We start from the raw sequence: 26,511 nt of genomic DNA on the forward strand, positions 1-26,511 counted from the left end.
CAATCTGGGTTGGGTAGCAACTGCTGGTGAGACCTGCCAGTTTGGGAAAGGGAATGGGAGAGGATGTGCCATCAGGCAAGGATGCCCCCAAATCCTCAAGGCACCCACTGCCTCTTTGCCTGAATAGACTCCTCTTATTCTGTGTGATAGGAGTGCCATCAGAGTAGAGCTTCAGGCTCTTCTAGTCCTCCACAAAAAATCTAGGGGAGAAGGCATCCCTAGGCAGTATTCAGGAGATCTGGGGACGCCTCCCAGCAATTCTCAGTCCAACAGGCTTGCAGGTCAACTAGATGCGTTGTTGGGAGTTACCCAGTTACCCAGTGCTCAAAGCCTTCAGTGCTGCACTGGGAAATGTTCAGGGTACCATGTGGTGACAGGTATAAAATCTCAGTCAGGGACCAGAGTGATAGCATGGCAGTAAGGTATTTGACTTGCGTGCAGAAGGATGGTGGTTCAAATCCCTGCATCCCATATGGTCCCCCGAACCTGCCAGGAATGATTCCTGAGCATAGAGCCAGGAGTAACCCCTGAGCACTCCCGGGTATGACCCAAAAACAAACAAACAAATAAATAAATAAAATTAAAAAACCTCAGTCAGCCACCTGTGACACATATGCCTCAACCCTGCCCTGTTCCTCCAAAATTTTAGACAGCCACCCCAACCAACAGACCCTGTGCTTGTCTCAATTCTGCTAGAGCTCAACACTCCTTGCTGTAGGAGTCCCATCTGTCCCCACCCCCAAACCTGTCCTGTGACACTCCACACACACACACACACACACACACACACACACACACACACACACACACACACACAAGTTGTAGGCATGCAGCCTGCCCGTGCAGGCCCACTATGCTCCAGCTTCGGCCTGTGGACAGTCTTCAATCTTTTGCTGTTAAGCAACTTCCACACAGTGCCAGGAGATAGGCCAAGTTCTCCCTTGGGTCTGAGTATAGGGTGTACCCCACTAACTGTCTTTGGGGGAGGAGTGGGGAAAGGCCCTGGCAAGCACACTGGTTTTTGCAGACATTTCCCTCAGTTTATCTTTAACTTTTCCTCTTGCTCTGGTTTGATGAGGGGCGAGGGTGGTGGTGGTGGTGGTGGTCAGTGATGTGTCAATGGCTTGTGAAGGAGTCACAAACCTTCAGTGTAATTCCTAAAACCTGCTTGACTTGGAGTCACGGCCACATGAAAGCAGGATGTGGGCCATTTTCAGGCCCTGGTTCTGGAGTCCAAATCTATCATTGAACTAACTAGCTGAGAGATGCACTAACATAGCCTTTCCCCTCCACAGGGAGCAAAAGGCCATGATGGCTCCGTGGGTGAAAAGGTAAAGATGAATGGAGCTGGCTTTCTCCTTCTTCCACCCCTCTCTCTGACTGTAAACTTTTAAGCTGGGTCAGAGGACTGGGAAGCAGGGGATGCTCAGGAAGGGGAAGAGACCTTTGGCCCAGCCTAGGCAGGGAGGGAGGGAGGGAGAGAGGGAGGGAGGGAGGGAGAGAGGGAGGGAGGGAGGGAAAAAGGCTCATTCTTTGCAACCTGTTGGAGGCTGTTCTGGGGCTCCAGAGCTCTAATTCTGCGCCAAGAGTGTTTCTGACCCAGTGCATGAGCTGGGCAGGACTCAGACATGATCTTTTTTCCAGGGTGACCCCGGCAGCAGAGGCTTACCAGGGCTCCCTGGGAAACATGGACACGTGGGCACTCCTGGGGTCACGGGGCCCCCTGGACCCCCTGGACCCCCAGGCCCCGGATGCATCATGGGACCTGAATTTGAGGTACAGTTTCCCCCCTTCTATGGTTAGAGCGTTCTCTGCTCTGAAATTCCTGGAAGGATCAGCCAACCAATCCTGAGCCCTACTTCCAGCCCTGGTTCCATTAGGGGCTCACACCTCTCCACAAAGTACTCCTTCTTTCTTCCCCAGGACACAGATGGTTCTGGAAGTCTCGAGCTACAGACTGAACCTCGACCCTGCAGACCCACAACTTCCAATGTAGGTTGAAACCCTAGCCCTTTAGGGGAGTCTGGGGGCCTGAGGGAAAGGGAAGGGTGTCTCCTGCCTGCTCCCCCTCCAGTTACTGACACTCACTGCCAGCAACCCCACTACTGTGGCTGCCTGAGAGCACCTTCTACTGGTTTTTGTTTGTTTGCTTGTTTTTTGTTTTTTTTTTTAAAGAATCACAAGAGTTTTACACAAAATATTTTGTGAAGGGCCGGAGAAATAGCACAGCAGGTAGGGTGTTTACCTGACATGTGGCCGACCTGGATTCAATCCCCGGGATGTCACATGGCCCCACAAGCCTGCAAGGAGAGATTTCAGAAAGCTGAGTTATGAGTAATCCCTGAGGACCTCCGGTGTGGCCCCAAAACAAAAACAAAAACAAAAAAATATTGTGTGGAAAAACTCTCCTCTGTCCCTATCCTTCCCTCTCGCCCTCTTCTACCTTTCTTTCCCTTTCCCTCTTCCTCTCTCCTCTCTGTCCTTCCTATTTCCCCTCTTCATTTCTCCCTCTTTTCCTTTCTCTGCATCCTTTCCTCTCTCTCCATCTCTCTGCCCTTTCTTTCTCACCTCTTCCTCTTTCCTTCTTTATTACTCTTTCTGTCTCCCTTTTCTCTCTCCCTCTTTTCTTTTCTCTCTCCTTTTCTCTCCTTTCACTCTCCCCCTTTTCTCTTCCTCTTTCCCTTTTTTTCTCTAGGACACTCTTCTTCTTTCCCTTCTCTCCCCTTTATAATCATACCTCTGCTCTTTACTTTCCCTCTTTGTTATGTTTCAAGGCCCCCTTGCTCTGGATGGCTCCCTCCAGCTGTATACAGAACTCCACTCTCCCTCTCCACTCCCACTTCCACAGGACACCCCTCACAGACTCTCAAGGCTCTCATCATATGTGTAGGGGGACCCAGCAGGGGCAGTAGCACCATCTTTGCCCAGCCCCAGACTGGACATGGTGTCCCTGAGGTCAAGGTCTAGGGGCACTTGCCTGTACTGGGAGAAGGCCTGGGTCTTCTCTCTGTGGGGTATTTCTGATTCTTGAGGGGCATCTGCCTCTCATTCTTTGGTTCTGCTATACACACATTGAAGGGCTAAGCATGTGCTCTGCATGTAGGAGACCCAGGGTTTCACCACAGTCCCCATAGTACTTAGACACAAAGATGGTGAGGGAGAGCTGGGAAGGAGAATGAGCTGAGAGAACAGAAGGTAATAAGAGAATGTTTGTGTTTGCCTCGCCAGGGTCTCAAAGGGGATAAAGGCGACCAGGGACCCAAGGTAAGGTCTATATCTAAGTGGGGTGTGGATAGGAGCTGGAGAGGACACCCTAGCCTGGTCTGGGAACATTGTCCAGGAACAAAAGTCTTTATGTTCTTTCTATCCACCTCAGGGTGACCAAGGGAAGGATGGAATTGGTACCATGGGCCCTCCTGGACCTCGGGGGCTGCCTGGACGCATTGAGATCTTACCTTCTGTGAGTACTGTTCAGGCTGGATCTGGCTGCATGTTTCTAGTCTTTGTGGAAGGGGAGAAGAGAGTAGATCCAGACCTGGGTCCTAGGGGCTTCTGATTCTGTGGGTCATGTGGCTAGCCACTGGTCTAGACTTTTCCACTAACCATTTTCTCTCTCTCTCTCTCTCTCTCTCTCTCTCTCTCTTTCTCTCTCTCTCTCTCTCTCTCTCTCTCTCTCTCTCTCTCTCTCTCTCTCTCTGCCTACTTGCTGCCTCTGCTCTCTCCTAAGGTTCTTTCATAGCTCTCCTCTGACTGGGCAGCATTCGGGGCAATACCAGAAGTAAACCTGAAAACATAAGAGGTGCTATGTGTCAGGGAAGTGCCAGCAGCACCTTCCTGAGCTGGAGTATGGGAAGCAGAGGTTAAGAGGCAGGTCCAGGGACCTAGAGAGAGATAGTACAGCAGATAGAAGGCTTACCTTGCACATAGTCAACATGGGATCCCAAATGTTCCCTTGATCCTACCAGGAGTAATTCCTGAATGCAGAGGCAGGAGTGAGCCCTGAGCATAATTGTGTGTGGCCCAAAATTTAGAAAATTTAAAAAACAAAAACAAACAAACCAAAATAAAGAGACAGGTTATGGGGACTCAACTTAGACCTCATGTGATTGAACATCGACTTCCAACCCCGAGCCCCAGATCCCAACCTTAGAATTGGTACAGTTCCCTGCAGCAGCACCAGGAAGTAAACACCCCCCCAGGGGAGTCCCTAATACAGCTCTGGTACCAATTTACCCAGGGTAGGTTCATACTACATTCTGAGACGAGGAAACAGTAACAACTTGATCTAAGAGCAGGTTGCCCTACCTCATCAACAAATGGTGAGATGAAATAAGAAGACACACTGTCTTCTGATCTGTGCAAAAACCAAGATCTCTAAATACAGAAGACTGACTACAACAACTGTGACCGAGCAGAACATCTGGAACCATAAAGACTCTAGTCTAGACTTCGTCCTAGGGTCTGTGTAAAAACTGAGATTTCTAATTAGAAAGGACTGACTTTGACAACCACAACTAAGCAGAACATTTTCTGGCACTATAAAGAAAGACCTGGGGTTCAACAACGAACATGTCCGGAGCCTGTAGTTGGTCTCATGACAGTATGCTTTAACGGTGGAGACACCCTGTATCTCTTAGGCCAAGAGAACTTTCTTTCTAATTTAATTTTCCCAATACTTACCAAGCCTATGAGGAAAAAAAGGCAAAACAAAACCTTGACACACCATTCCCCCCTTTTTTAGTTTTCTTTTATTTTTCTTCTATTAAATTTATATTTATAGCTTCTAGACAGGGGCTCTTACCTGCTTTTTTTTTAACAGAACCATAGAACATGAATCATCTTGTTCTGCATCATATTTCTATATCTTCCTACAAATTGAGAAAATAAGAAAAAGAAGTAATTGGTACCAAGGGCAAAGCAGCCTCATGAGCACTGAGTGGAAATAAAAAATGATCAGACCCAGGGGCTGGAGAGATAGCATGGATGTAGGTCATTTGCCTTGCATGCAGAAGGACGGTGGTTCAAATCCCGGCATCCCATATGGTCCCCCAAGCTTGCCAGGAGGAATTTCTGAGAGTAGAGCCAGGAGTAACCCCTGAGCACTGCCAGGTGTGACAAAAACCAAACCCCCCCCCAAAAAAAAGATCAGCCCTAAATACCCAACCCAAAGTCAACCAAATAGAATCAAGAGACCCAAACTACAACAAGTTATACACAAATGGGACCTGTTACACTAGCAATCCAAGGAATTAAGGGATGGGATGCACGCTGGGAATAGTGGTGAAAAGAGGTCAACATTGATGGTGGAAATTGCCCTAACTCACTGTCACTATGTACCTTAAATATAACTGTGAAAGACTTGTAATTGACATTAGTCTCAATAAAAATTATTTAAAAAAAAAAAAGCGATAGGCCCAGAGGACCAGAAAGATAGTATGGTAGATAGGGCATTTGCTTTGTACAAGGCTAACTGGGGTTCAATCCTCAGCAACCCATATTGTCAAATGAACCTCACCAGGAGTAATTTCTGAGTAATTCCAAAGCCAGGACTAACCCCCTGAGAATTGCTGGGTGTGGCCCCCAAACAAAAATGAATAACAATAGAAGGCCAGAGAAGTAGCACAGTGGTAGGGCGTTTGCCTTGCAAGTGGCTCACCCAGGATCAACGGTGGTTAGATTCCCAGCATCCCATATGGTCCCCCGAGCCTGCCAAGAATGATTTCTGAGCACAGAGCCAGGAATAACCCCTGAGTGCTACAGGTGTGACCCAAAAACCAAAAAAAAATTATTAACAACAAAAGGCCCAGGTCTAATTGGAGGCCTGGTTACTTTGAGTATTAACATATTAGAGGATTAACATAGAATAATTTTTGAAATAATGTGGGTTCTATTCTTCATTAGTATTTTCTAAGGCCAGTTAGAAGACACAGCCCAGAGAAGAACCCAATGCTCAAAGTAGCAAATCCCCAGAACTGCCCTTCTTTTGCTGGGGATGCTCCCTGAAGGAGGCCAGTCCCAGAAAGGAAGGGGATTCTGAGCTCAACATGGCGCCCAAACCACCATATCAGTGGGTGATATCTTCCAGGAGAGGAGCAAGGGGCAACGAGAAGTACAGGGTTACAGCAGATGAGCTCTTTGGCTAGAGGAAATCTAGCAGAGGGGAGCAGTGAGAAAATTCCTTCTCTGAGCCTTTTCTGCAGGGAAGGTAGTAGGATGGAATTTTGCTTTCATCATTAAGATCCCTGCAGATTCTCCAGCCTGTGTATACAGAACTCTCTTGACCCAGAGCTCCAAGCCACAGTGGAGTACAGGCTGCAGGCAGGAAAGAGTTAATGTGACTCTTCCTCATGACTGGGTACTTCACAGGACCACTGTATTCCCAGCACTTAGCACAGCACAGTCATTGTTAGCTGGGTTAGTGTCCACTGTCGTTCTCTATTCATTCTCTATTCAGAAACATACTGCTTACACTGCAGGTCCCAGGGATGGCTCTTTGCTCATAACGATAAATAGGACCCAGTCCTCATATTTTTTGCCCATCTCCCATGCAGTCAGGAGAATGACTGTAACAGATAAAGAATTTAATTGGGGGAACCAGTATGAGACTTCAAGGCAGATTTTCTGAAGATAAAGAATTTAATTGGGGGAACCAGTATGAGACTTCAAGGCAGATTTTCTGAAGGCAGTATCTCTGAGCAAAAACTTTACCTGCTGAGAAGGATTTTTGCTGAGAAAGATTTTGCATTGAGGACAGGATTTTTCAAATTCAGGTCGCTTCCAAAGCACTGATGAGAAGAACATGATTATGTCTGGGCACAGAGAACTGACAGGCCTGGGAGAGGGTGGAAACTGGTAGAAAGCAATATGAGGATATCATTTTTTAAAACTTCATTGATTGATTGATTGGTTCCTGGACCACACCCAGGGTGCTCAAGGGTTACTCCTGGCTCTGCACTCAAAAATCACCCTTCGCAGACTGGGCCAAATGGAAAGGGGGTGGGGATCGGACCGGGTCCCTCCCAGGTCGACTGCATGCAAGGCAAACGCCCCATTGCTGTGCTATCTCTCTGGCCCCAAGAATGTCATTTCTTTTTTGTCACACCCAGCAGCGCTCACGGGTTACTCCTGGCTCTACGCTCAGAAACCACTCCTGGCAGGCTCAGGGGACCATATGGGATGCCGGGATTCGAACCACCCACCTTCTACATGAAAGGCAAATGCCTTACCTCCATGCTTTCTCTCCAGACCCAAGAATATCATTTTTGAGGAAAGTGATGGAAGTCTGAGTAAAGTGGTGTGTAGAGTAGAATACAGAGAAATAAAAAGTCGCAAAGAACTGGAGAAAGTTAGTGAAATGTCTGGTTAAAAAGTGCCAAGTATGTGGTGCTGAAACAACTGGTTAACCATATGCAAAAAAGCAAACTTGGACCTCCATCTAACACCATGCACAAAGGTAAAATCCAAATGGATTAAAGACCTTGATATTAGACCCGGAACCATAAGATATATAGAAGGACATGTAGATAAAAAATACACCCCATGACATTGAGACTAAAGGCATCTTCAAGGAGAAAACATCACTCTCCAAACAAGTGGAAGCAAAATAACAGATGGGACTATCTGAGAAGCTTCTGCACCTCAAAGGAAATAGTGATGAGGATACAAAGGTAACCTATAGACTGGGAGAAACTATTCACCCTTTACCCATCAGATAAGGGGCTAATATCTAAGATATACAAGGTACTGATAGAACTTAACAAGAAAATCATCTAACCCATCAAAAAATGGAAAGAAGTAATGAATGGACAATTCCTCAAAGAAGAAATGCCAGTGGTCAAATGACACGTGGAAAAATGCTCCACATCATTAATCATCAAGGAGATGCAAATCAAAACAACAATTAGGTACCATCTTACACCACAGAGACTGATACACATCACAAAGAATAAGAACTATCAGTTCTGGTGGGGAAGTGGGGAGAAAGGAACTCTCATTCACTGCTGATGGGAATGTTATCTTGTTTGTTCAGCCTTTATGGAAAACAATATGGAGATTCCTCAAAAGACTAGAAATTGAGCTCCCATATGATCCAGCTATACCACTCCTAGGGATATACCCTAGAAACATGAAAACACAACACAAAAATGCCTTCCTCATACCTATATTTATTGCAGCACTATTTACAATAGCCAGAATCTGGAAACAACTCAGATACACAACAACAGATGAGTGGCTAAAGAAACTGTGGTACATATACACAATGGAATACTATGTAGCCATCAGGAGGGACGAAGTCATGAAATTTTCCTATACATGGATGGACATAGAAACTATTATGCAGAGTGAAATAAGTTAGAGGGAGATAAAGTGAGATAGTCTCACTCATCTATGGATTTTATGAAAAATAAAAGACACTATTGTAATTATACACAGAGACAATAGAGATGAGGACTGGAAAGTCTGGCCCACAATATGTAGCTACCACAAAGAGTGGTGAGTTCAGTTAGAGAAATAATACACTGACAACTACCATAACAATGGTAGTGAGTGAGAGAAATAGAATGTCTGTCTTGAATACAGGCAAGGGGTGAGGGAGGAGTGAGGTGGAAGGCATTGGTGGTGGGAACATTGCACTGGTGAAAGGGGGGTATTCTTTATATATATATATATATATATATATATATATATATATATATATATATATATATAACGAAAACCCAACTACAAAGATGCTTGTAATCATGGTGCTTAAATAAAGACATTTATAACACTCACTAAAAAAACATGCCAAGTATGGGGCTAATGGAGATTTCCCATGTTTTGGGCCAAGTCTAATCATTTGGTCCTGTCAGCAGTTCTTTGGCAGTTTTCAGGTGGGAAGTATCAATACTCATAGCTGCAGAGAGTCATGCACAGAATGATTTTTATGCTGAGTGGCTATGGAGGAACAGAAAATGGAAATGTGATATACACAGCTGGGTACCATTGATATAAAACAAGCATGTGAATGATCTCACACAAGCACTGCGCTCTGCTCTCTCTCTCTCTCTCTCTCTCTCTCTCTCTCTCTCTCTCCAGCTCTCTTGCTTGCCTATTCTCACCCTCTTTGTTCCATATCTAAAGAGACAGCTTTTACAGAGGAGTACGAAAGATAACTCAGGGCTATTATATAGGAAGTGGGAGGGATGGAGGTGAGAGGATGGTGGGTTCAGTCTGCCCAGATTCTGCCATGCTGGGTGACTGTGATTAAAGCTTCACATGTACACCACCCTGTCTCATGGTTCTGGTTTTTGTCTCTTCAGCCTTTGCTCAACATTACCCATGGAGTCATGAATCTTTCCGACATTCCAGAGCTCATGGGACCTCAGGTTGTATCCCCAGTGTATGCCACTGTTTGAAACTCAGTCATGCTAGTGGCTATTGAAATAGAGAATTGGGATCCAGCAAGGGTAAAGAGAAAGGAGTTATGCATTTCTGAAAGGTTGCCACTGTGATGATTAGGTCTTACTCAGGGTTTAGCTGATGCAGGGAAAGCTGATGCAGGGAAAGCCTCCAGCCCTAAAAGTCAGAGGGACATAGAGGGGCTGGGCTGCATGGAGGTGGCTCAGGGCAGAAGGTACATGTCTGGCAAACACAAAGGTCATCCACAGGTGCCAGTAATTCTTATGGTCCCCAAATCTGTAAACCCTGGAAAGCAGTAAAAAAAAAATGCATAGAAAAATCTAGAAACTGGAAGCTCATCAGTCACCAACCTATAGTAATCCACCCAAAGCACTGGGCTACTCTTATGTACATGATCACATTTTCCAGAACATATGAGACCCTGGAGAACTTTGTGTTGATAGCAAAACTTGTGCACAAGAGGGAAGGGGAAAAGCCTCTGTCTTTCTGACCTCTTTACCAAGGTGGAGAACCAACTCAAGATGCTCTGCTAGTACCACTAAAGCAGAGTCAGTCCTCAGTACATAGAACCTAGGAGAATGGCTGGTGCCACTCACAGCTGTGTGGTGAATCCCTGCTGAGTTCTGTGATATCGGAGAATAGCAAAATGCTCAGGCTTTAGGACCTGTAATTGGTACAGCCCCATCTCTGCTGCATGCATTAGCAGCCTCTCGGATCCCTGCAAAACTCCTCCCTACTACCACTGCAACAGCTCTTAAGAGAAGAGAGATGCAAAGCTGCCAGCTGTAGCCTCTGAGGGAGAGGACATGGGTTGGAGTTCAGAACCTTGACTACCTTGACTCAGCCCTGTATGTTCACCTCCTCACCACAAGGAAATCCCTGATATCTGCAAATATCTGAAGGAAAGAAACCTGAGTTCCTCTTCTGCTCAGTCACTTTTGTTAGTGGATCATAGCTATCTCCAATGTCCACCCCCATCGCCAGCTCAGTGACACCAAAAACTTAAGAATTCTCTTTCCAGGGCTGGAGTGATAGTACAGAGGGTACTCACTTGCCTTGCACAAGACCAACCTGGCTTCTATCTCCAGCACCCCAAATGGTCCCTGAGCACCACCAAGAGTAATTCCTGAGTGGAGTAAGGATTAGGCCCTGACTAAACATAGCAAAACAAAACATATTACTTATATATATTTAAAAATATATATTTTTCTTTGCTATCCAAATCATGCCTAAGCCCTTGGGATCACACCCTAAGGCACAGCAGGTAACACCCATATTCACTGAGAAGCATGGTTCTCCCTCACACAATTAGAGGTAAGGGTTGTTCTGTGGATTGAAAGAGAAGCACAGGGCCCGGAGAGATAGCACAGCGGCGTTTGCCTTGCAAGCAGCCGATCCAGGACCAAAGGTGGTTGGTTCGAATCCCGATGTCCCATATGGTCCCCCGTGCCTGCCAGGAGCTATTTCTGAGCAGATAGCCAGGAGTAACCCCTGAGCACCGCCGGGTGTGACCGAAAAACCAAAAAAAAAAAAAAAAAAGAAAGAAAGAGAAGCACAACCGAGTGGCCTCTGGTCTGAATCTATCTACCTCTACCCCATCCATGCCTTCCAGTTGTATGAGCCCAAGCCCTCACAGGCCTTATCCCTGTTGTGGGGCCAGACTTTCCCTGTTCAGAAGCAGTGTTCCTCATGAGGACCCACATCCTGACCATCTCTTCCAATTCTCCACTTGCTATGAAGACAGCATAGGGGAATTTGGTGACCAGATTTTGTGCACACATTCATGGTGCCAGACCCTATTGACTACACAGGCATGTGGGCTCAGGCTGGTCCAGCTGGAGAGTTAGCACCCACATGTACTGAACCTCAAACACTGGACCAGGCCTTTCACACAGGGCAGATCCTTCCCCTCCTCAATGCCATGGAGGAAAGAGAGAGCAGTGTCCCCAAGGCATCTCCTGGCAGCCCCTTTCCTATCTTGTGTGTCTGTGAATGTCTTGATAGGATCTTCCAGCCCAATAAGTAGATCTGAGCCTGGTGTGAGAATATAAAGATTGGCTTAGCTGCTAGAAGGGGAAGAAGGTGGCCCCATGGGCGGGTTCCAATTCTCTATTGCTTCTGACCCACTTCTTTGTCTTTGCATGTCACAGGGCCCTGAGGGCACACCTGGACTGCCAGGATTTCCAGTAAGTACCACTTTGGTCCCCTCCCTTGAGGTCTCTGTTCCTTCTCCATGCAAAACAAGAGCCTCGGCATGTGCTGTCCCTTCTTGTCATGAGGAAGGATCCTTCTCTTTTTTCTTTCCTCTTGTTTGTGTTTGGAGGAAGCCACACCTGCTAGTGTTCAGAGACTATTTCTAGTTCTCAATGGCTTGTAATCATTCCTAATGGTGCTCAGGGACCATGTGATGCTGAATCTCGAGCATCCAGTGATGCAGTCTTGTGGTTTGTCTCTCAGACTCAGTCTCTCAGACTGAGTCTCTCAGGCTCAGTCCCCCCACCGTTAAGCCTATAGGGTGTCTGTTTTAGCCCTGCTGCACAGGCCCTTTTCCCTTTGATTGTTCTATGATCCACTTAAGCAGGGCTGGGCCCACACCAGAGCCAAGCAGAGCTGGGCCAACGCCCAGATTCCTCAGTGTGCCAGTAACTGCCTTTGGCCTTTCAAGTTCATGCAGTGAATCGGGAAAGGTTGGTGGAGAAAGGAGCTCACAAAGGTGATGTGTCAGTCCCAGCAACCCAATTTAACCCCTAGAATACTGACAGGATGGTCCCGGGGATCTGCCTCTCACTGCTGGACCCAAGCAGCACTGTAGGGTTGGGCAGAGCTCTGAACTCTTATGCCTATGCAACCTGGCTGAACATTGCTGAAAGTGCCCCCTGGGGACCCTGATCATTATAAGGAGCCCCCTCAGTCCCCAAACAGTCCAAGTAGATACTCTTGTGGAAGAGACAACCTGGTGTTATAGAAGGAGGAGAAAGAAGCAGGTATAAAATCGTCTTCTTAGGCCTGCTCCTGGGCAGTGAAGATGTGTTTCTGGGTGGTCTGTGGGCATGTGGCAGAATGTCTGAGCCTATGCTAAAGCCCAAGGCCTTATTCAGTGTGAGGCTGGCCCAAAATCAGGCTGAGAGGGCTGGGCATACTCTTGCTACATCTAGGAGAAGTGAAGAGAGTTAGGATATGAGTAGCTCATGTTTGTCCTTGATGGTGAAATCATAGGATGTCTGAGTTTTCTTACAGTTTCTGAAAGCTTCATAGCCCATGGCAATACTGAAAATACTTAAGGCCTAGGCTTGAAAGCAAGGGTGGGGGTTAGGGAACCCTTGGGAAGACTCCTGGAAAGAGGTGAGGTTACAGGCCTGAGTGTCAGCCCTTCCTGGACTCCTGCAAAGGAGGAGGGGACACATTCCTTCTGCAAAGTCTCCTCTATGTTAGTACATTTGAATTCCCTGGTGAGCCATGGATCTCAGAAGGTCTTTGGGCTCCCTGAGAGAAATAATTACAGTGTATTCATTTCAGGTGTTCAATATTCCAACACTGATCCATCATCAGTGGAACCTGCCCTCCACCAATGTCCCAAGTTACCCACCCAATCCCACTCTACCCTTAATCTACCCCCTTAGCAATCACGAAATAATTTACTTTATATTGCTTTTTACAAAATACAAGCTATATCTCATAATGGTGTTATGTTATGTTACTATCCAAGCACAAAATAACAAGAGTAATGGCTGAATAAAACACATCCAGGTTTTGACTCCAGAGTAGAGGCCCTCCATGGACACACTTTACTTACTGGACTTGTATTTAGAAAAAAAAGAATTTGAAGAATGGCACTGCTAAAATATAACCAGAAGATTTGAAAATTTCCCCATCTTTGGGGAAATCACCCTTCAAAGAGAAAATAAGACAGGAACTTGTGGCAAGTTAAATTGCAATCAAGTGTTGAAACTCCTCTGGGAGCCAGACATCTGGCTAAGGGAATCTTTGCCATGGTACCCAGTGAATGTAGGAATTCACTCAGACCTCTGACCCAGTGTGCAAAATTGGCCCTGCAGAGAACTGGAAAGGTTTTCCTGCTGGAGGAATAGCATGAGCAGAAAGAATCCCAGAGACAGTGAGAAGAGGGGGGAAAAAGGAAAGGCTGACCCAGTGGAGGGAGGAGGAACGGGAACTGAGGGCAGAGGCTGGCTGGAAGCGCTGGTGGGTCCTAAGCAAGCTTTGAGCTCCATTTCCCAGAGAGCTGGGAAGTCCCAAAGGGATGGGAGCTAGTTTCTCCCTACCAAGGGGAAGGCTCACTCCGACTTCTTGGGAGGAAATACTTTGTTTTGGTTAAAGAACTTTTACTTTTTTCCTTGTTTGAAATTTTACTTAGACACCAGGATTTACAAAGTTGTTCATAATACAATCTTTTCAGGTATTCAGTATTCCAACACCAAACCACCACCAAGGAGACCCACCTTCCACCAATGTCCCAAGTTACCAACTCACCTCACCACACCCTGAACCTACCCCTTTAGGAAGCACAAAATAATTTACTTTATATTGCTTATTATAAGATAAAGCATCTATTTCATAATGATGTTACTAAAGTTATTGAGTAATACCTCTCATGTAACTGCATAAGATAATGCAATTACAAATTTATTGATGTTTGGGATTCAGTCATACACTGTTCCAACACATATTCCTTTAACAGTAACCTTTCCTACCACCAATGTCCCCAGTTTACTTCCTGCCCCATACCCCAGCTTGCTTCCTTCTATGATACTGTCTCCTCCTTCTTTTAGGCACTGTGGTTTGCAATACTGTTATTGAATGTATCATACATATCACTTTACCTCTTTTCAGCACACAGTTCTCGTCCAAAGTCATCATTTCCAACTATCGTTGTCATAATGGTCCCTTCTCTGGTCTAATTGCACTCTCCACATACCTAAATTCCCTACCATAGACCAGTCTCCCTGCCTCTCATTTCCATTACCTTTGAGTTTTATTCTCATACTATTTTTCTATTGTTTGCATATGAGTGCCATCATTCTCTGTCCATTTCCCTCTGACTCACTTCACTCAGCAAGATAGTCTCCATGTCTATTCATGTATAATAAAATTTCATGACTTCATCTTAACCTTGCCAAATAATAAAGGACTCCCCAATGGTTTCTTTCAGGGCCCCAGAGGACCAAAAGGTGACACTGGTGTGCCTGGATTTCCAGGACTAAAAGGAGATCAGGTGAGAGAGAACTTGGTTGCTTAGATAGTATCATACTCTGAATGGACTAAACACTTCAAATGGTTGAAAAGTATCTTTACCATTTCTTAACTTTAAAATAGAATTCAAAGTTTAAGAAAAAAGGGAAATCCATTCTATTAAGTGTCAAGACTGTGATTTTCAGGATAGTGGCAAGGTTGGGCAAAACCACTAACACCTTCTGGATCATTTTTCTTAGAGTAGAAAGCAGGTCTGTGCCTCTTCAACCACCATTCTATTGAGTATTGAGGTTCCTCTGGGGGAAGGTGGATAGTGGGTGGTGACACTGATGTTCCTCCTGGTTTAGAAAGGCAACTTGTGCCACACACTGCCATATGCCAGTACCCTGTGAACTATGTTTGCTCTGGTTGCTGTGGTCCCCCACTTTGGCATGTGATTTCTGCAGGCAAGCTTGGGCCTGCTTTCTTCCCATTACTTCAGTCCTAAATCTTGGACCCAGAACATAAAGGCTCTTGAAACATTTTTGGATAAAAGGAGATATAACTCATGAATGCAGTAACACTCATCTCTTGACATTGAAAGTTTGGGCATTCCTCGGCTGGATGGCAGACTTGGTCCCCAAAATTTGTAATAAACATGTAGCATGCAGAGCATTTCTGAAGAATTCCTGGGGGACTGTACAGAAAGCTCTATCTTAGGCAACTTATTGGGATGAGGGAGGAACGATGTCTTGGGATTCTTTTTGCTTTCATAGGTCTACAGATAAGAGGGACAGGATAACAATAACTTGGGAGAAGGCCAGATTAGACAAGAGCAATTCTTGCTTTTAAGCACCATTGGCTGGGGCTGAAGAGAAAGTCCAGTGGGTAGGGCACTTGCCTTGCATGCAGCCAACCTAGGTTTGATCCCATATGTCCCCTGGGACCTCTCCATGAGTAACCACTGAGTGTCACCAGATGTGCTCCAGCCTTCCCAGGGGAAAAAAAGTCAAAATAAACAGCATTTGCTGTGTGGTAAGGTCAGAAGGATGTTCCTGGGACAAATCACCTGCCGCCACCTTCACATCTGGGTTGGGTGTCTGGGCAGCTACTCTGGCAATGACATCTAACGTGCTCTCTCTCGCTCTGCCTCTAACGCCTCTGTGCTTGCTGCTTCTCACTGCTGGTCTGCGCAGGACTGTGCCTCTCCTCACCAGCAGAGTGGTAAGATTTCAAGACCAGGGAGACACTGAGGGAGAGAACAAAGAAGCTGCTCTGCTCATTTTGGCACTGTTGATCCTATTCCTATGTAAACTCTTAGACTTGCTCTGCAGGGACCAGCACTGGGATTAGGGGTCAAGGCAGCAGCATACCTAGTTTTTTGTCTCTCAACAAAAGGCTCTTTGGGAGAGCCTCTGAGATAGTGGCCAGTTCTATGGAGAACAGGATGCGGATGGTGCTGTGTCTTTGCCACTTGTGGTCCCCAGCTGTCCAAGGAACTTTGTCTGGACCGTTGAGTATTTGCACGGGAACCTGAGTTTGGAAACAAAGTTTTAGGGGGACACAAGTACCAACCCTTAGCCTCTTGTATAGAACACGAGCTCCCATGTTCATGGCTTCCTTAATGCCTAATTTCTGAGTTTCTCAGCTGCTTGGAGGTTGTGTGGGAAGGAGTCTCAAGTCAAGTCAGGTCTGGCCACCAAAGCCACTGGATGTGACAGAAGCCAGAGGGGACAAGGTTTAGCTAGGGATGCTGGGGATGTTTGGGTAGCAGCATGTGGGAGCCTGCTGAGTCTAATGGTGCGTTGAGGGGTGCACTCAATCTCTACCCAGCGGCTGTTGGAATATTTTAGCCAGAGGCCATGTCAGAACTGAGTTGGAGGGCTGGGGAGAGAGGTCCAGTTGCAAGATGGAGAGGGCTGAGAGCCCCTGGATAAAAGGACCCACTTCACCTTTGGATTCTCTAAATTACAGGGTGAGAAGGGTGAGCCAGGTGCCATCCTGACAGGGAACATCCAAATTGAGAAGCTGAGGGGGGAAAAGGTAAGGTATCCACAAGCCCTGGAGGCACTATTTGTTCCCTAAACTGGGCCTCAGAGTGAGAGTTTTTAATCTCCCTTATCTCCCATCCAGGGTGAACCTGGAGTGCATGGATCCCCAGGACCAATGGTGAGTTTCCTGGGGCAGGGTTGACACTGGCTGTATAGTTCAATTGTGAAATGCAAATTTCAACAATAAGGAGATCATGGCAATATTGTGTGGGGAGGCAAGCCAACAGTAGTTGGATCATAAGCTCAATGCTTTGACACCAGTGAATGGGTTCTCACTCTTGCAAAAAGCACTTAGCAGCTCCTAGCTGGATATGCCTCCCCTTCAGGAGGGACTAAGGGATCTGGTACACTGCTCCTGTTCTCTGCCATCTGGCAGGTTCAAGGCCATGCTGATATGAGCTAGCAGGGAAGGTGGAGATTGGGGAGTGGATGGAAAGAGACCAGAGATGATGACCATGACTTCTAGCACATTCCACTGATTGGAACTGAGACAGTAGGGCATCCTGCAAAATGTGGTTGAGCTGTGTGTCCAGGAAGAAGAGAATTAGTAGGGGATTATTCCTTGCCCTTATCTCACACTTCTAGCTCAGGGGATCCTACAGAGATACCCCACACAATTTCTCTGGGCTTCTAGACCCTGGTCCAGGATTCACTGCTTATTGATTCTCATGAGATTATGAGCTCATCTTCTTCTCTCAGGGCTTTTGTTTTCTGCCTCACTTAGGACTGGATATGGCAAGGTCTTCTTGCCTGTGTGAGCTGGGACCCTCTATTTACTGGGCAATAGTACAGCTCAGAAACTACCTATTATCTGTAAGAAGGCCAACCCTGGACCATGACCACTGGGTCAGGAACTCACTGGGAGAACTGGGGGCCAGACTAAGAATTCTGGTGCTGAGAGATAGGTAGGAACAAGGCAGAACTAACCATAGAGCAAGTTATCAGCAAGGCTGGCTTGAGGAATAAATGGGTGCTTTAGGGATAGAGGCGTGAGGGACATGGGGAGCCCTAGAGACAGGACTCCAGGGCAAAGACCCACATTCTAAGCTGGCCTGGTCCCTGACAACCTCATTGGTAAGAACTGAGTACCTGAGCTCACTCTTTCATTGGCTCTAGTAGCTTAAAAGGGTCTGGTTCCCATGAAGCACAGCATCATGGTTGTCGCCTGGGACCCTGAAAGTCTGATCTTTCTTTAATCTATCTGTTTTGCCTTTAGGGACCCAAAGGACCACCAGGACACAAAGGAGAATTTGGTTTCCCTGGACGCCCTGTAAGTGTGGGAATCCCTGAAAGGGGATGTGAGACATGGGGAGGGCCTGCCTGAGGGCCTGTGGGTGAGGGGTGGTTATTAGGAAGTCTCTATGCCTTTCAGGGTCGCCCTGGACTGAATGGCCTCAAGGGAACCAAAGGAGATCGAGGAATCCCGATGCAGGTGGGTGGCCAGTGCTTTGCAAACTTTTCACACCTGCAGGTGTGCAACACCTGTATGCGAGGTCACACCTGTGGCTGATCACACTCATGGGATCACACTCACATTTATGAGAACTTATACCTTTGGGAGGTCACACTTGGAGGCCATACCTATGGGAGGTCACACCTGTGGAACTGTGGAGGTCACACCTATAAAAAGTTACACCTATGAGAAGTCACAGCTATGAGATGTCAGACCTGTGTATGTTCACACCTGTGGGAGGTCATATCTATGAGAGGTCACACCTGTGAGAAGTCACCACTGTGGGTGGTCACACCTGTGGGAGGTCACATTTGTGGGCCCTCACACCTGCCTCAGGATGACTGTGAAAAATCATTGAACCTGAGGCCTTAGCTGCTGGCCCTCTTGGGATCCAGCCTTTGTAGAGAAGCCCTTGCTTGGTCCTGTGGGTTTTTTCCTACCTGACCTGTCTTTGAACCTGGCTCTGCTATCTAACTCAAGTACCATGGTTATATGTGTGGTAGTAAGGCCTTTCCCCAGGTGCTATTTCACCGGAAAGATCCTACTGCCTACTGCCGAGAAACCTCCACTGCCACTTCCTCCTGGATCCCCAAACAGAGAAGTGAGACATTGACTCTGAGGGTCTGAGCACTGCTCTGGAAATTAGAAACAAGTCTTTCCTTAAATTGCAATGTCACATCGAACTTCTCACTTTCCTCTCTGGGTCTTCTCATCTCTGTGTGGAAATGAGAAAACAACCATTTTGCACAGTCTGATAGGCAGGCTGTGGTGAAGACAGGTACCTGAGGGGGAATCACTGGCCCACCTTCTGAAAAAGACCACTGGTTTGGGAGGATCCTCCTTTCTTTGTTGTTTGTTTCTTTGTTAGGATCCTCAGATCCCAGGAAAGGGTCTTATAGCTCCCTCTCCCCTCACAATACCCAAAACTCAACGACCCCTTTCTTCTTTCTCTACAGGGCCCTCCAGGCTTACCTGGTCCTCCTGGCCCCCCAGGTCCACCTGGTATTATGGTTAACATCAAAGGAGTAAGTCAGGGAGTGGGGAGAGTGTCCTGAGAACAGGAGGTAGGCCCTGGGATCACCAAAACTGAACTCAGTCCTAAACCTTGCCTTCTCTGTTTCTCACTTTACACAGGCCGTCTTCCCCATACCTGCCCGCCCGCACTGCAAAACACCTGTGAGTAGTCATATTAATACCCTAAGAGCAATTCTGGGGCCCCTCTGTCCACCCGTGCTTTCCTGCCACTTGTCATTTATGTATAAAGTACTAGAAACTTTTAGATGAGGCTATGGTGCTGGACAATGTCTCATCTTCTAAGTATGCATTGTGCTTGGGGTGTGGCTTTAGGACCATCAATGTTGAGCCTTTGGTTTCTATGACCATTCAGTTTCTGCATGGGAACTGAATAAAAGGGAAAAAGGGGGAAATACCCTTTTAAAAATGCAGATGAAAGGAATATAAGAAAGGCAATTTCAATTCGGCTCTGTATACTGGAGACTTTGAGGCTATACGTGAGTTTGTGCTGAGTTGCCCAGTACTCTCCCAGCCTTCAGAGGCTTCTATCTAATAATAAAGAAATCTTAGACCTGTGTGACTTGTCCAAGGTCCCAGGTGTATGGATAGATGCCACTTAGATCATACCCCTAGTCTCCCAATCACTCCAATGCATATACCAGCACATCATCAGATTCAGAGAGTCTTGGTTTCAGGGGGAAGTGCAAAAGGGTGAACCTTCTCTGGGTAGGGTCATTCCTCATGGTGATGTGTCAGATCACAGACAGTCAACATTTGTTCCTTGATGGCTCCCAGTGTACTGTATTCTGCCAGGCTTCCAGGACAAAGGTGTAGGTGAGGTCTCTGCTCTCAGGGACTCACGATGACATCTGAGAGCCCTTGAAATGACTATTGTGGGTGGCGAAGCTCAGGGACAGATGTTGCAGTGATAACTTAATGTCTTCAGTTTAAGGCTTCCCCTTTTCAGAGTTGCTGGGTCAATAGGCCTCTGTCTGTCTCACACCCACTAGTTATACAAGATAACCCCAGTAAGTCCTGGATGGTTGGGTAACAAGAGCTGCTAGGGAGCTTGGAGATTTGAGGAGCTCTAGTGCTGAAGGAAGGTTTTGGTTTCAGCCACTGACCCTCTCTTCACAGGCACTCCTTAGGCACAGGGGACACCTTCTGACCTGTTTCTCTCTCTCCAGGTCGTCCCTGACTCTTCTGAGAATTCAGACTCCATATCCTTCCATGGTATGGCAGCCCCTTTCTCCCCTGTGTGTCTCAGGAATGGTTTGAAACTGTGGTGGCTTTGCAGAATGTGATTGCCATTTACTCAGCATGTGCCCAGATGCTGGAAGACTGGGTTGTGCATGGCTGCAGCTTTGATGTGCTCCTGAAAGCTCTGTATCTTGCAGCTGAGCCTCTTTCTTGGTGGAAAACTTACTTCCATGTGTCAGTTTGTCCACGCATGGAATCCCATATCCTCACTGGGTGGGGCCAGTGGATAAGACACAGACCTCATGCTTTTCCCATTTCCCAGGTCCTCATACTCCCTGTAGTATGATCTCAGTAGCTAAAATAATAGTGTGGTGTAGGGTGCCAGTAGCATACACAAGGAGTGGTGGGAGCTTCAGACCTTTGCTCCCATGCTTTCTTGAATGGACCGTCTCAGCTTCTGCCAGGAGTAAGATAGAACTAAAGAGACTCAGGCCTCACTGCAGACTCCCACACATACCTGGAGCTCCCCTTTACCAAGCTCCCCAAGGTGTGAGAACTGCAGTTCATCATGCCTGATCAGGTGGAAGGTACTTAGCAGAACACAAGGGGCAAGTGCGGAGGGACTGGCTCCAGGAGCCAGTAATGTATATCACTCTGGTCCTGGGTCCACGCATATTCCATCCTGCCTTTTGTTCCCTTGTCCCCCTGCCCAGATAATTTTGAACATGCTTGATTGTCCTCTAAGGGAATGATGGGGCAAGAGGAGAAGGGCCTGAGATTACTGTCTCCTTCCTTGGTGGCTCTCCTGAGAGGGGTGGGAGGAAACAGATCTCTGTCCTCCATAGGTCCTGCTTGGTTCTGCTCTGCCTGCATTGACAAGGCCTGGTATCTCTCAGCAGGCTGTGCCATGCCTCTGACACATCCTTCCTCCAATACACAGGGGGAGCCTAAGCCCCTAGTCATCTGTACACCTCATCTTTGCATTAGGTAGCTTGATCTCCCACAACTCTATGAATTACAAAGACTTAGTGCACACTATTCCACCCAGGTGGGGAGAGAAGAATCTCTTCTCATCCCCTAATCAGCTCCCAGGAAGCTCACAGTGCCTTTTTCCCATGTAGAGAATCAGGGAGAAGAGCCTGTAAGGTCATTTCTCCTAACCCATCTGGGAGGGAAAGGAGGATGCAGTGGGCACCTTTCCAGTTGCTATGAAAATGACCCCTGAGGACCTTTAGTGCAGATACTCTTAAGGAGTTCCTTTTCCCTTTTGCACCACTGCTGGCATGTAGTGGATGGGCATCCATCCTACCCACCACCACCCACCACCCCTGCTGTGCATGACTTTTCTGGGATCCCATGTTCTCAAGAGCAAGGAACCAGCCTCCTACATTTGCCCCTACCCCATCTCTCATTTCATAAAGAATTTTTTCACCAAAAAGACCATATAGGTCTTTATCTAGCTGGCTGTACTCATGAAATTTGGTTTGAACCCTACCCCCAGAACAATATCATATAGATGTGAGGCTGGGGACATGACTCACAGCTCTGGAACAAAAGTCCTACAGGGAAAAACCCTGGTTTTTGACCCTGATACCCCATAGTAGTCTCCTGAGCACTGAGCACCAAGCACTGAACCTTCAGGCCTACACTCACGTTACACACACACACACACACACACACACACACACACACACACACACACACACATACACACACACACACCCTGGACACTATTTGGAAGAGCCCACAAATATATTGATTTAAACAAATTGCTCTATAGAGGATGAAGGTGGTTTTTAATGTGTGTGTTTTGTGGCAGGTGCTAAAGGAGAGAAAGGATCGTGGGGTTTTCCTGGCCCCAAAGGAGAAAAAGGAGACCAGGGAGCTCAAGGACCACCAGGTATTCCAACTCTAATTTGGGGTTTGGGGCTTGATTTTTTTTCTGAGAAATCTGAGCCAGAAGCTAGAATTAAGGATATATCAACCATGATTTAGAGACCTCGTCCTAGGCACTGAGATAGAACATTGTCAAGAGAGATCAGATGTTCTTATGGTTCATGGTGCAGAGAGGGAAAATGCCCAGAACCCCAAACTGTTGGGGATAGTGAGATCCAGATCAGCGATTTTGTCTGTCCCCAGGCCCAGAGCCTACTCCATTGGCTAACTTGCTCTGAGGCCACTCATACTGAGAAAATATTATAACATCCATGATGGGAGGACTTTGCTTCTAAATGCCTGAGGTTGTGCTGTGAATTTCACAAAGTTTTATTTATTTCTCCAGGACCTCCCCTAGATCCAACTTACCTGGCATACTTCCTCAACAGCCTGAAGGTATACATTTCCCTTCTAAACCCTGGTTGCAAGATTGTAAGTTTTCTAGTGCATTTTTCTTCCTCTTACTGAATGTTCTCTGCTTCTAGGGGGAGAATGGAGACAAGGGTATAAAAGGAGAGAAGGGGGATTCTTTCAGTGACTTCTTTATGTCTGGCACTCCAGGCCTACCAGGATATCCAGGCTCAGATGTGAGTAGTGACCCTTGTTCCTGTCACCTTTCTCCATGAGTTCAAACTTTTCCAGAAATACCCTGTAGGATAAGGCAATTAGAAAAAATGTTCATCTCTATGCCCCATGCTGGTTTCAGGGCCTAAGCATCTGGCAGTACTGCCTTAGCCTTGTTCATTGGTGGGACACATGGTCTAGAAGAAGGGGATGGGTTCAAATAGCATCTAGCTCTTTGACCACACTTCCTTATTATATCATGTCCTTTAAAGATGTTCATTTACTCAATACAGTTTGTTCACAGTGGAGGCAGAATGAAAGGTGAAAGATGTTTTCAAAGGAATAATTTACCTGAGAAGGAACTCTTAGGCCAAAAAAAGAGAAAATAGGGTTCGACCTCCAATAAGATAATTAATCACCTGACCATTAACTCTCATACACCAGCCAGGAGCAAACTCTACTCCACAAGCTCACTCCAGGGGTCTTCAGCCCCTAAAACCAGAAGTGCAAGCTCCCACTCCCAGCTTTGTGATCATTTGCACTGAAGTTCTGGACAAGCCCCTGACTCTCTACACTGAAGTTTCTTCATCTGTGCAGTGCAAAGACCAGGCCTTTCTGACTCATCACCCTCTAGTGATCATTACCACGTTATCCCTTGTTCCTACTCTGTCCTGAGTTTGCCCAGGTCCCAGATATAAGGACATCTGGTGTTGACTGACTTCCCTGACTGTCCCTATTAGAAGAAAAGATAACACCTGTGTGACTGACAGCCTTCTCTCCCTCTCCTCTCACTGTGTACTTGTCTTGACAGGGCCCGAAAGGAGAGATGATCATTGGGCCCCAAGGACCTCCAGGGTCTCCAGGCCTACCTGGGCCTCCTGGCTTTGGAAGACCTGGTATTCCTGGACCCCCGGGGCCCCCAGGGCCCCCAGGACCTCCAGCCATCCTGGGAGCAAGTAAGTCCATTTAGTGGGTAGCCTTGGTCCTGCTCTTACTTCTATGATTAAGGCTACCAGGTCTCAGAGGTGTTTCAGAACCTCATGTCTTACAGACACCATGTTTCCTGCATGGGGCCTGTCTGTCGTTGTTTAAGATCTAATTCACAGGCCCTATGATCCCTCACATTTGAATTGTATTATTTCATTTAGTTTTATTTTCTAAATATAAACAGCTGCAAGGTTGTATAGCCATCACCATATTTATGATTTCAGACTATTCCTGTCACCTACAAAAAAGGAAGTGTGTATCACTCCACAGTCATTCATCACCTCCCAGTCTCCAGCCACCAATCACTCATACTATGTTTCTGTATATTTTCCTTTTCTGAAGCTTCCATATATAGGAAACTACACACTCTGGCCTCTTGCATTTGGTTTCTTTCAGTAGAATATTCAGAAGCTCTGCCCCTGTGTGGTATCTATAACCTCATCCTCCCTGTTTGTGACTGATTATTGTAAGAGCTAACACATATTATTATTCAGTCAGTAGCTGGTAGATGTTTGATTTGTTGCTGTTTGGGAGCTTCAATGAATAATTCTGTGCTAAACATTCCAGTTTCATGAGAATCCATATTTTTCATTCTCTCAGGTTTATGCCCAGGAAGGGAATTGTTTGGTCATGCATAGAATTTCTCTATACTTTGAGAGTAACCCCCAAGTCTTCTCCAGAGTGTCTTCAGTGGTTGGCTCCAGCAGTACAGAAGGTTCCAGCTTCTCCTTGTCTTCACTAGTATTTACCATTTTATCTTTGTCATTCTAACCCTACATCCTAGCATCTTGCACGCAGCCAACCCAGGAGGGACTCTGGTTTAATTCCCTGCATTCCATATGGTCCCTGAGCCTGCCAGCAGTGATTTCTGAGTGCAGAGCCAGGAGTAACCCCTGAAGTGCTGTCGGATGTGACCCCCAACACCCCCCCCCAAAGAATCAGTGTGAATTCTACTCTCTGAGGCAATATCTCTTGACCATTTGGTTCCATGTGTTCTCAAATGAAAACAGGGTGACAGGGAAGTAAATCTCCATCTGTTGAACACATACCAAGTGCCATCCTCTCCTAGTATCTCTACTAGCATCTGTACTACTTTATTTTATTGTACTCTTATGCAGTCTTTTAAGAAAATGGTTCACCTCCCTTATTTACACTTGGGAAAAGTATGACCCAAAGATGAGGAACCTCTCCAAAGTCACAGAACTAATGAATGGTACTTAGAGAATTAAGGCCACAATTAGAAATCCCAAAGCCTCTGCTTTTCCCCTTGTGCCCACACTGGAAAATAATACTAGCAGCAATAACAGTCAGGCTTTTACCCTCTGAAGAAGCCTGCATTCTCTCTTGACTATCTCTCTCTTGCTCTCTCTCCCCTCACATTTCTTGAAATATTTTTTAAATAAAATTATTTTGCTATACACACACATCAAGTTTTGCATCTGTAAACCATATTCTTTTTCTTGGTGTAGTGATTATGGTTTTTGGGTCACACCCAGCTGTGCTCAGGATTACTTCTACTTTTGTGTTTGGGAATCATGCCTAGTGGGACTCAGAGAACCACATAGGATACTGGGGATTAAATTTGGACGAGCCATATATAAGGCATGCTTCTGCCTAGTCCTTTGTGTTATCTCTCCAACCACTTCTGAGCACATTTTTAACAGCAAGGATGATGATGATGATGATGATGATGATGATGATGATGATGATGATGATAACAGTGTGAAGGTACAATTCTTTGTTGGCATGATCCTCAATCAGGGAGGTAGGAAAGCACATAGGAAGAGAGCTCATGTCAGGGCATCAAGGAAAACATTCTAGAGGGTTGGTATTGGGCCTGGGACTGTGATTTGGACTTCATCTTGGCTTTGGGGGGCTGTAAACAACAAAAATATAACTCAACCTAATACACACTGAAGAGAGATGTGTTAGATGTGAAAGAGACTGACATCTATGTGAACCTCTAGGCATCCTATTTTAAGGACTAACCCCAGATGTGAATTCCCTCAACATCTGTCTTAGTCTCTTTCTGTATATTAGCTTCAGGCTTCTTGTGCTTCTTCACTATAGATCTCCCATTATAGATGCTATAGAAGAAGGATGAAGGATGCTATATGTAGGATGAAGAAAGATGGGAAAGACTGTGGTTTATGATGTTCCTCAACCATATATCTCAGCTTTCTAAGTTTGACCTCAAGTTCTGGAAGGAGGAAAGTTTCAAAGTCCACTTTCTGTTGGGTTTGTCTTGGGCCTCACTTAGGCCATTTGCCTTTAAGAGGTGGGATTACATGAGAACATGGTAGTTCCATCTCTGGAACCAAATGCATCAAAATGAAGAAAAATAGTCCAATAGAAGATAGTACTAAGTACTAGTACTGCAAAAAATGGAAGTGCTGGATGAATTGAAAGTAACCACCTAACTCTAAGAAAGAAATAGGATTTGGAAAAAGTGGGAAGAGACAATGCATAGGGAGACTCTAGGTTGCAAAGAACCTGTTATCCAAAAGAGACTTACCCTAGGGCTCCATGATGCTTGCTCCAGTGACTAAGAATTGCCCTTCACATAATGTGCAGCAATTAGTTTATAAAAGTTCTCCCATGAGTTATCCCATTTAATCTTCACAGTAGTCCTGGGAAGGAGATGAAGTGGATATTACTATAAAACTCATTTCATGGATGAAAACACCCAAACTCAGAGAGGTAAAGCATCTTACTGAA

At 46.2% G+C, this 26,511-nt stretch overlaps 1 protein-coding gene across 1 annotated transcript in view; it reads left to right on the forward strand.

Annotated features, from left to right (window-relative positions):
* The window catches only part of COL15A1 (collagen type XV alpha 1 chain), a 196,607-nt gene that overhangs the window by 157,999 nt on the left and 12,097 nt on the right, over positions 1–26,511 (forward strand). Inside the window, exons 18-36 of the mRNA XM_049772921.1 lie at positions 1,296–1,331; positions 1,645–1,776; positions 1,924–1,992; positions 3,229–3,264; positions 3,377–3,460; positions 9,303–9,368; positions 11,553–11,588; positions 14,570–14,632; positions 16,564–16,632; positions 16,723–16,758; positions 17,857–17,910; positions 18,013–18,072; positions 19,050–19,118; positions 19,228–19,269; positions 20,295–20,340; positions 22,127–22,207; positions 22,589–22,638; positions 22,728–22,829; positions 23,618–23,762. Coding sequence (XP_049628878.1) covers positions 1,296–1,331; positions 1,645–1,776; positions 1,924–1,992; positions 3,229–3,264; positions 3,377–3,460; positions 9,303–9,368; positions 11,553–11,588; positions 14,570–14,632; positions 16,564–16,632; positions 16,723–16,758; positions 17,857–17,910; positions 18,013–18,072; positions 19,050–19,118; positions 19,228–19,269; positions 20,295–20,340; positions 22,127–22,207; positions 22,589–22,638; positions 22,728–22,829; positions 23,618–23,762 — 1,276 coding nt within the window. The remainder of the gene's footprint in view (positions 1–1,295; positions 1,332–1,644; positions 1,777–1,923; positions 1,993–3,228; positions 3,265–3,376; positions 3,461–9,302; positions 9,369–11,552; positions 11,589–14,569; positions 14,633–16,563; positions 16,633–16,722; positions 16,759–17,856; positions 17,911–18,012; positions 18,073–19,049; positions 19,119–19,227; positions 19,270–20,294; positions 20,341–22,126; positions 22,208–22,588; positions 22,639–22,727; positions 22,830–23,617; positions 23,763–26,511) is intronic.

The sequence above is a fragment of the Suncus etruscus genome, chromosome 1 (assembly GCF_024139225.1).
Source record: "Suncus etruscus isolate mSunEtr1 chromosome 1, mSunEtr1.pri.cur, whole genome shotgun sequence".
Taxonomy (NCBI): Eukaryota; Metazoa; Chordata; class Mammalia; order Eulipotyphla; family Soricidae; genus Suncus; species Suncus etruscus.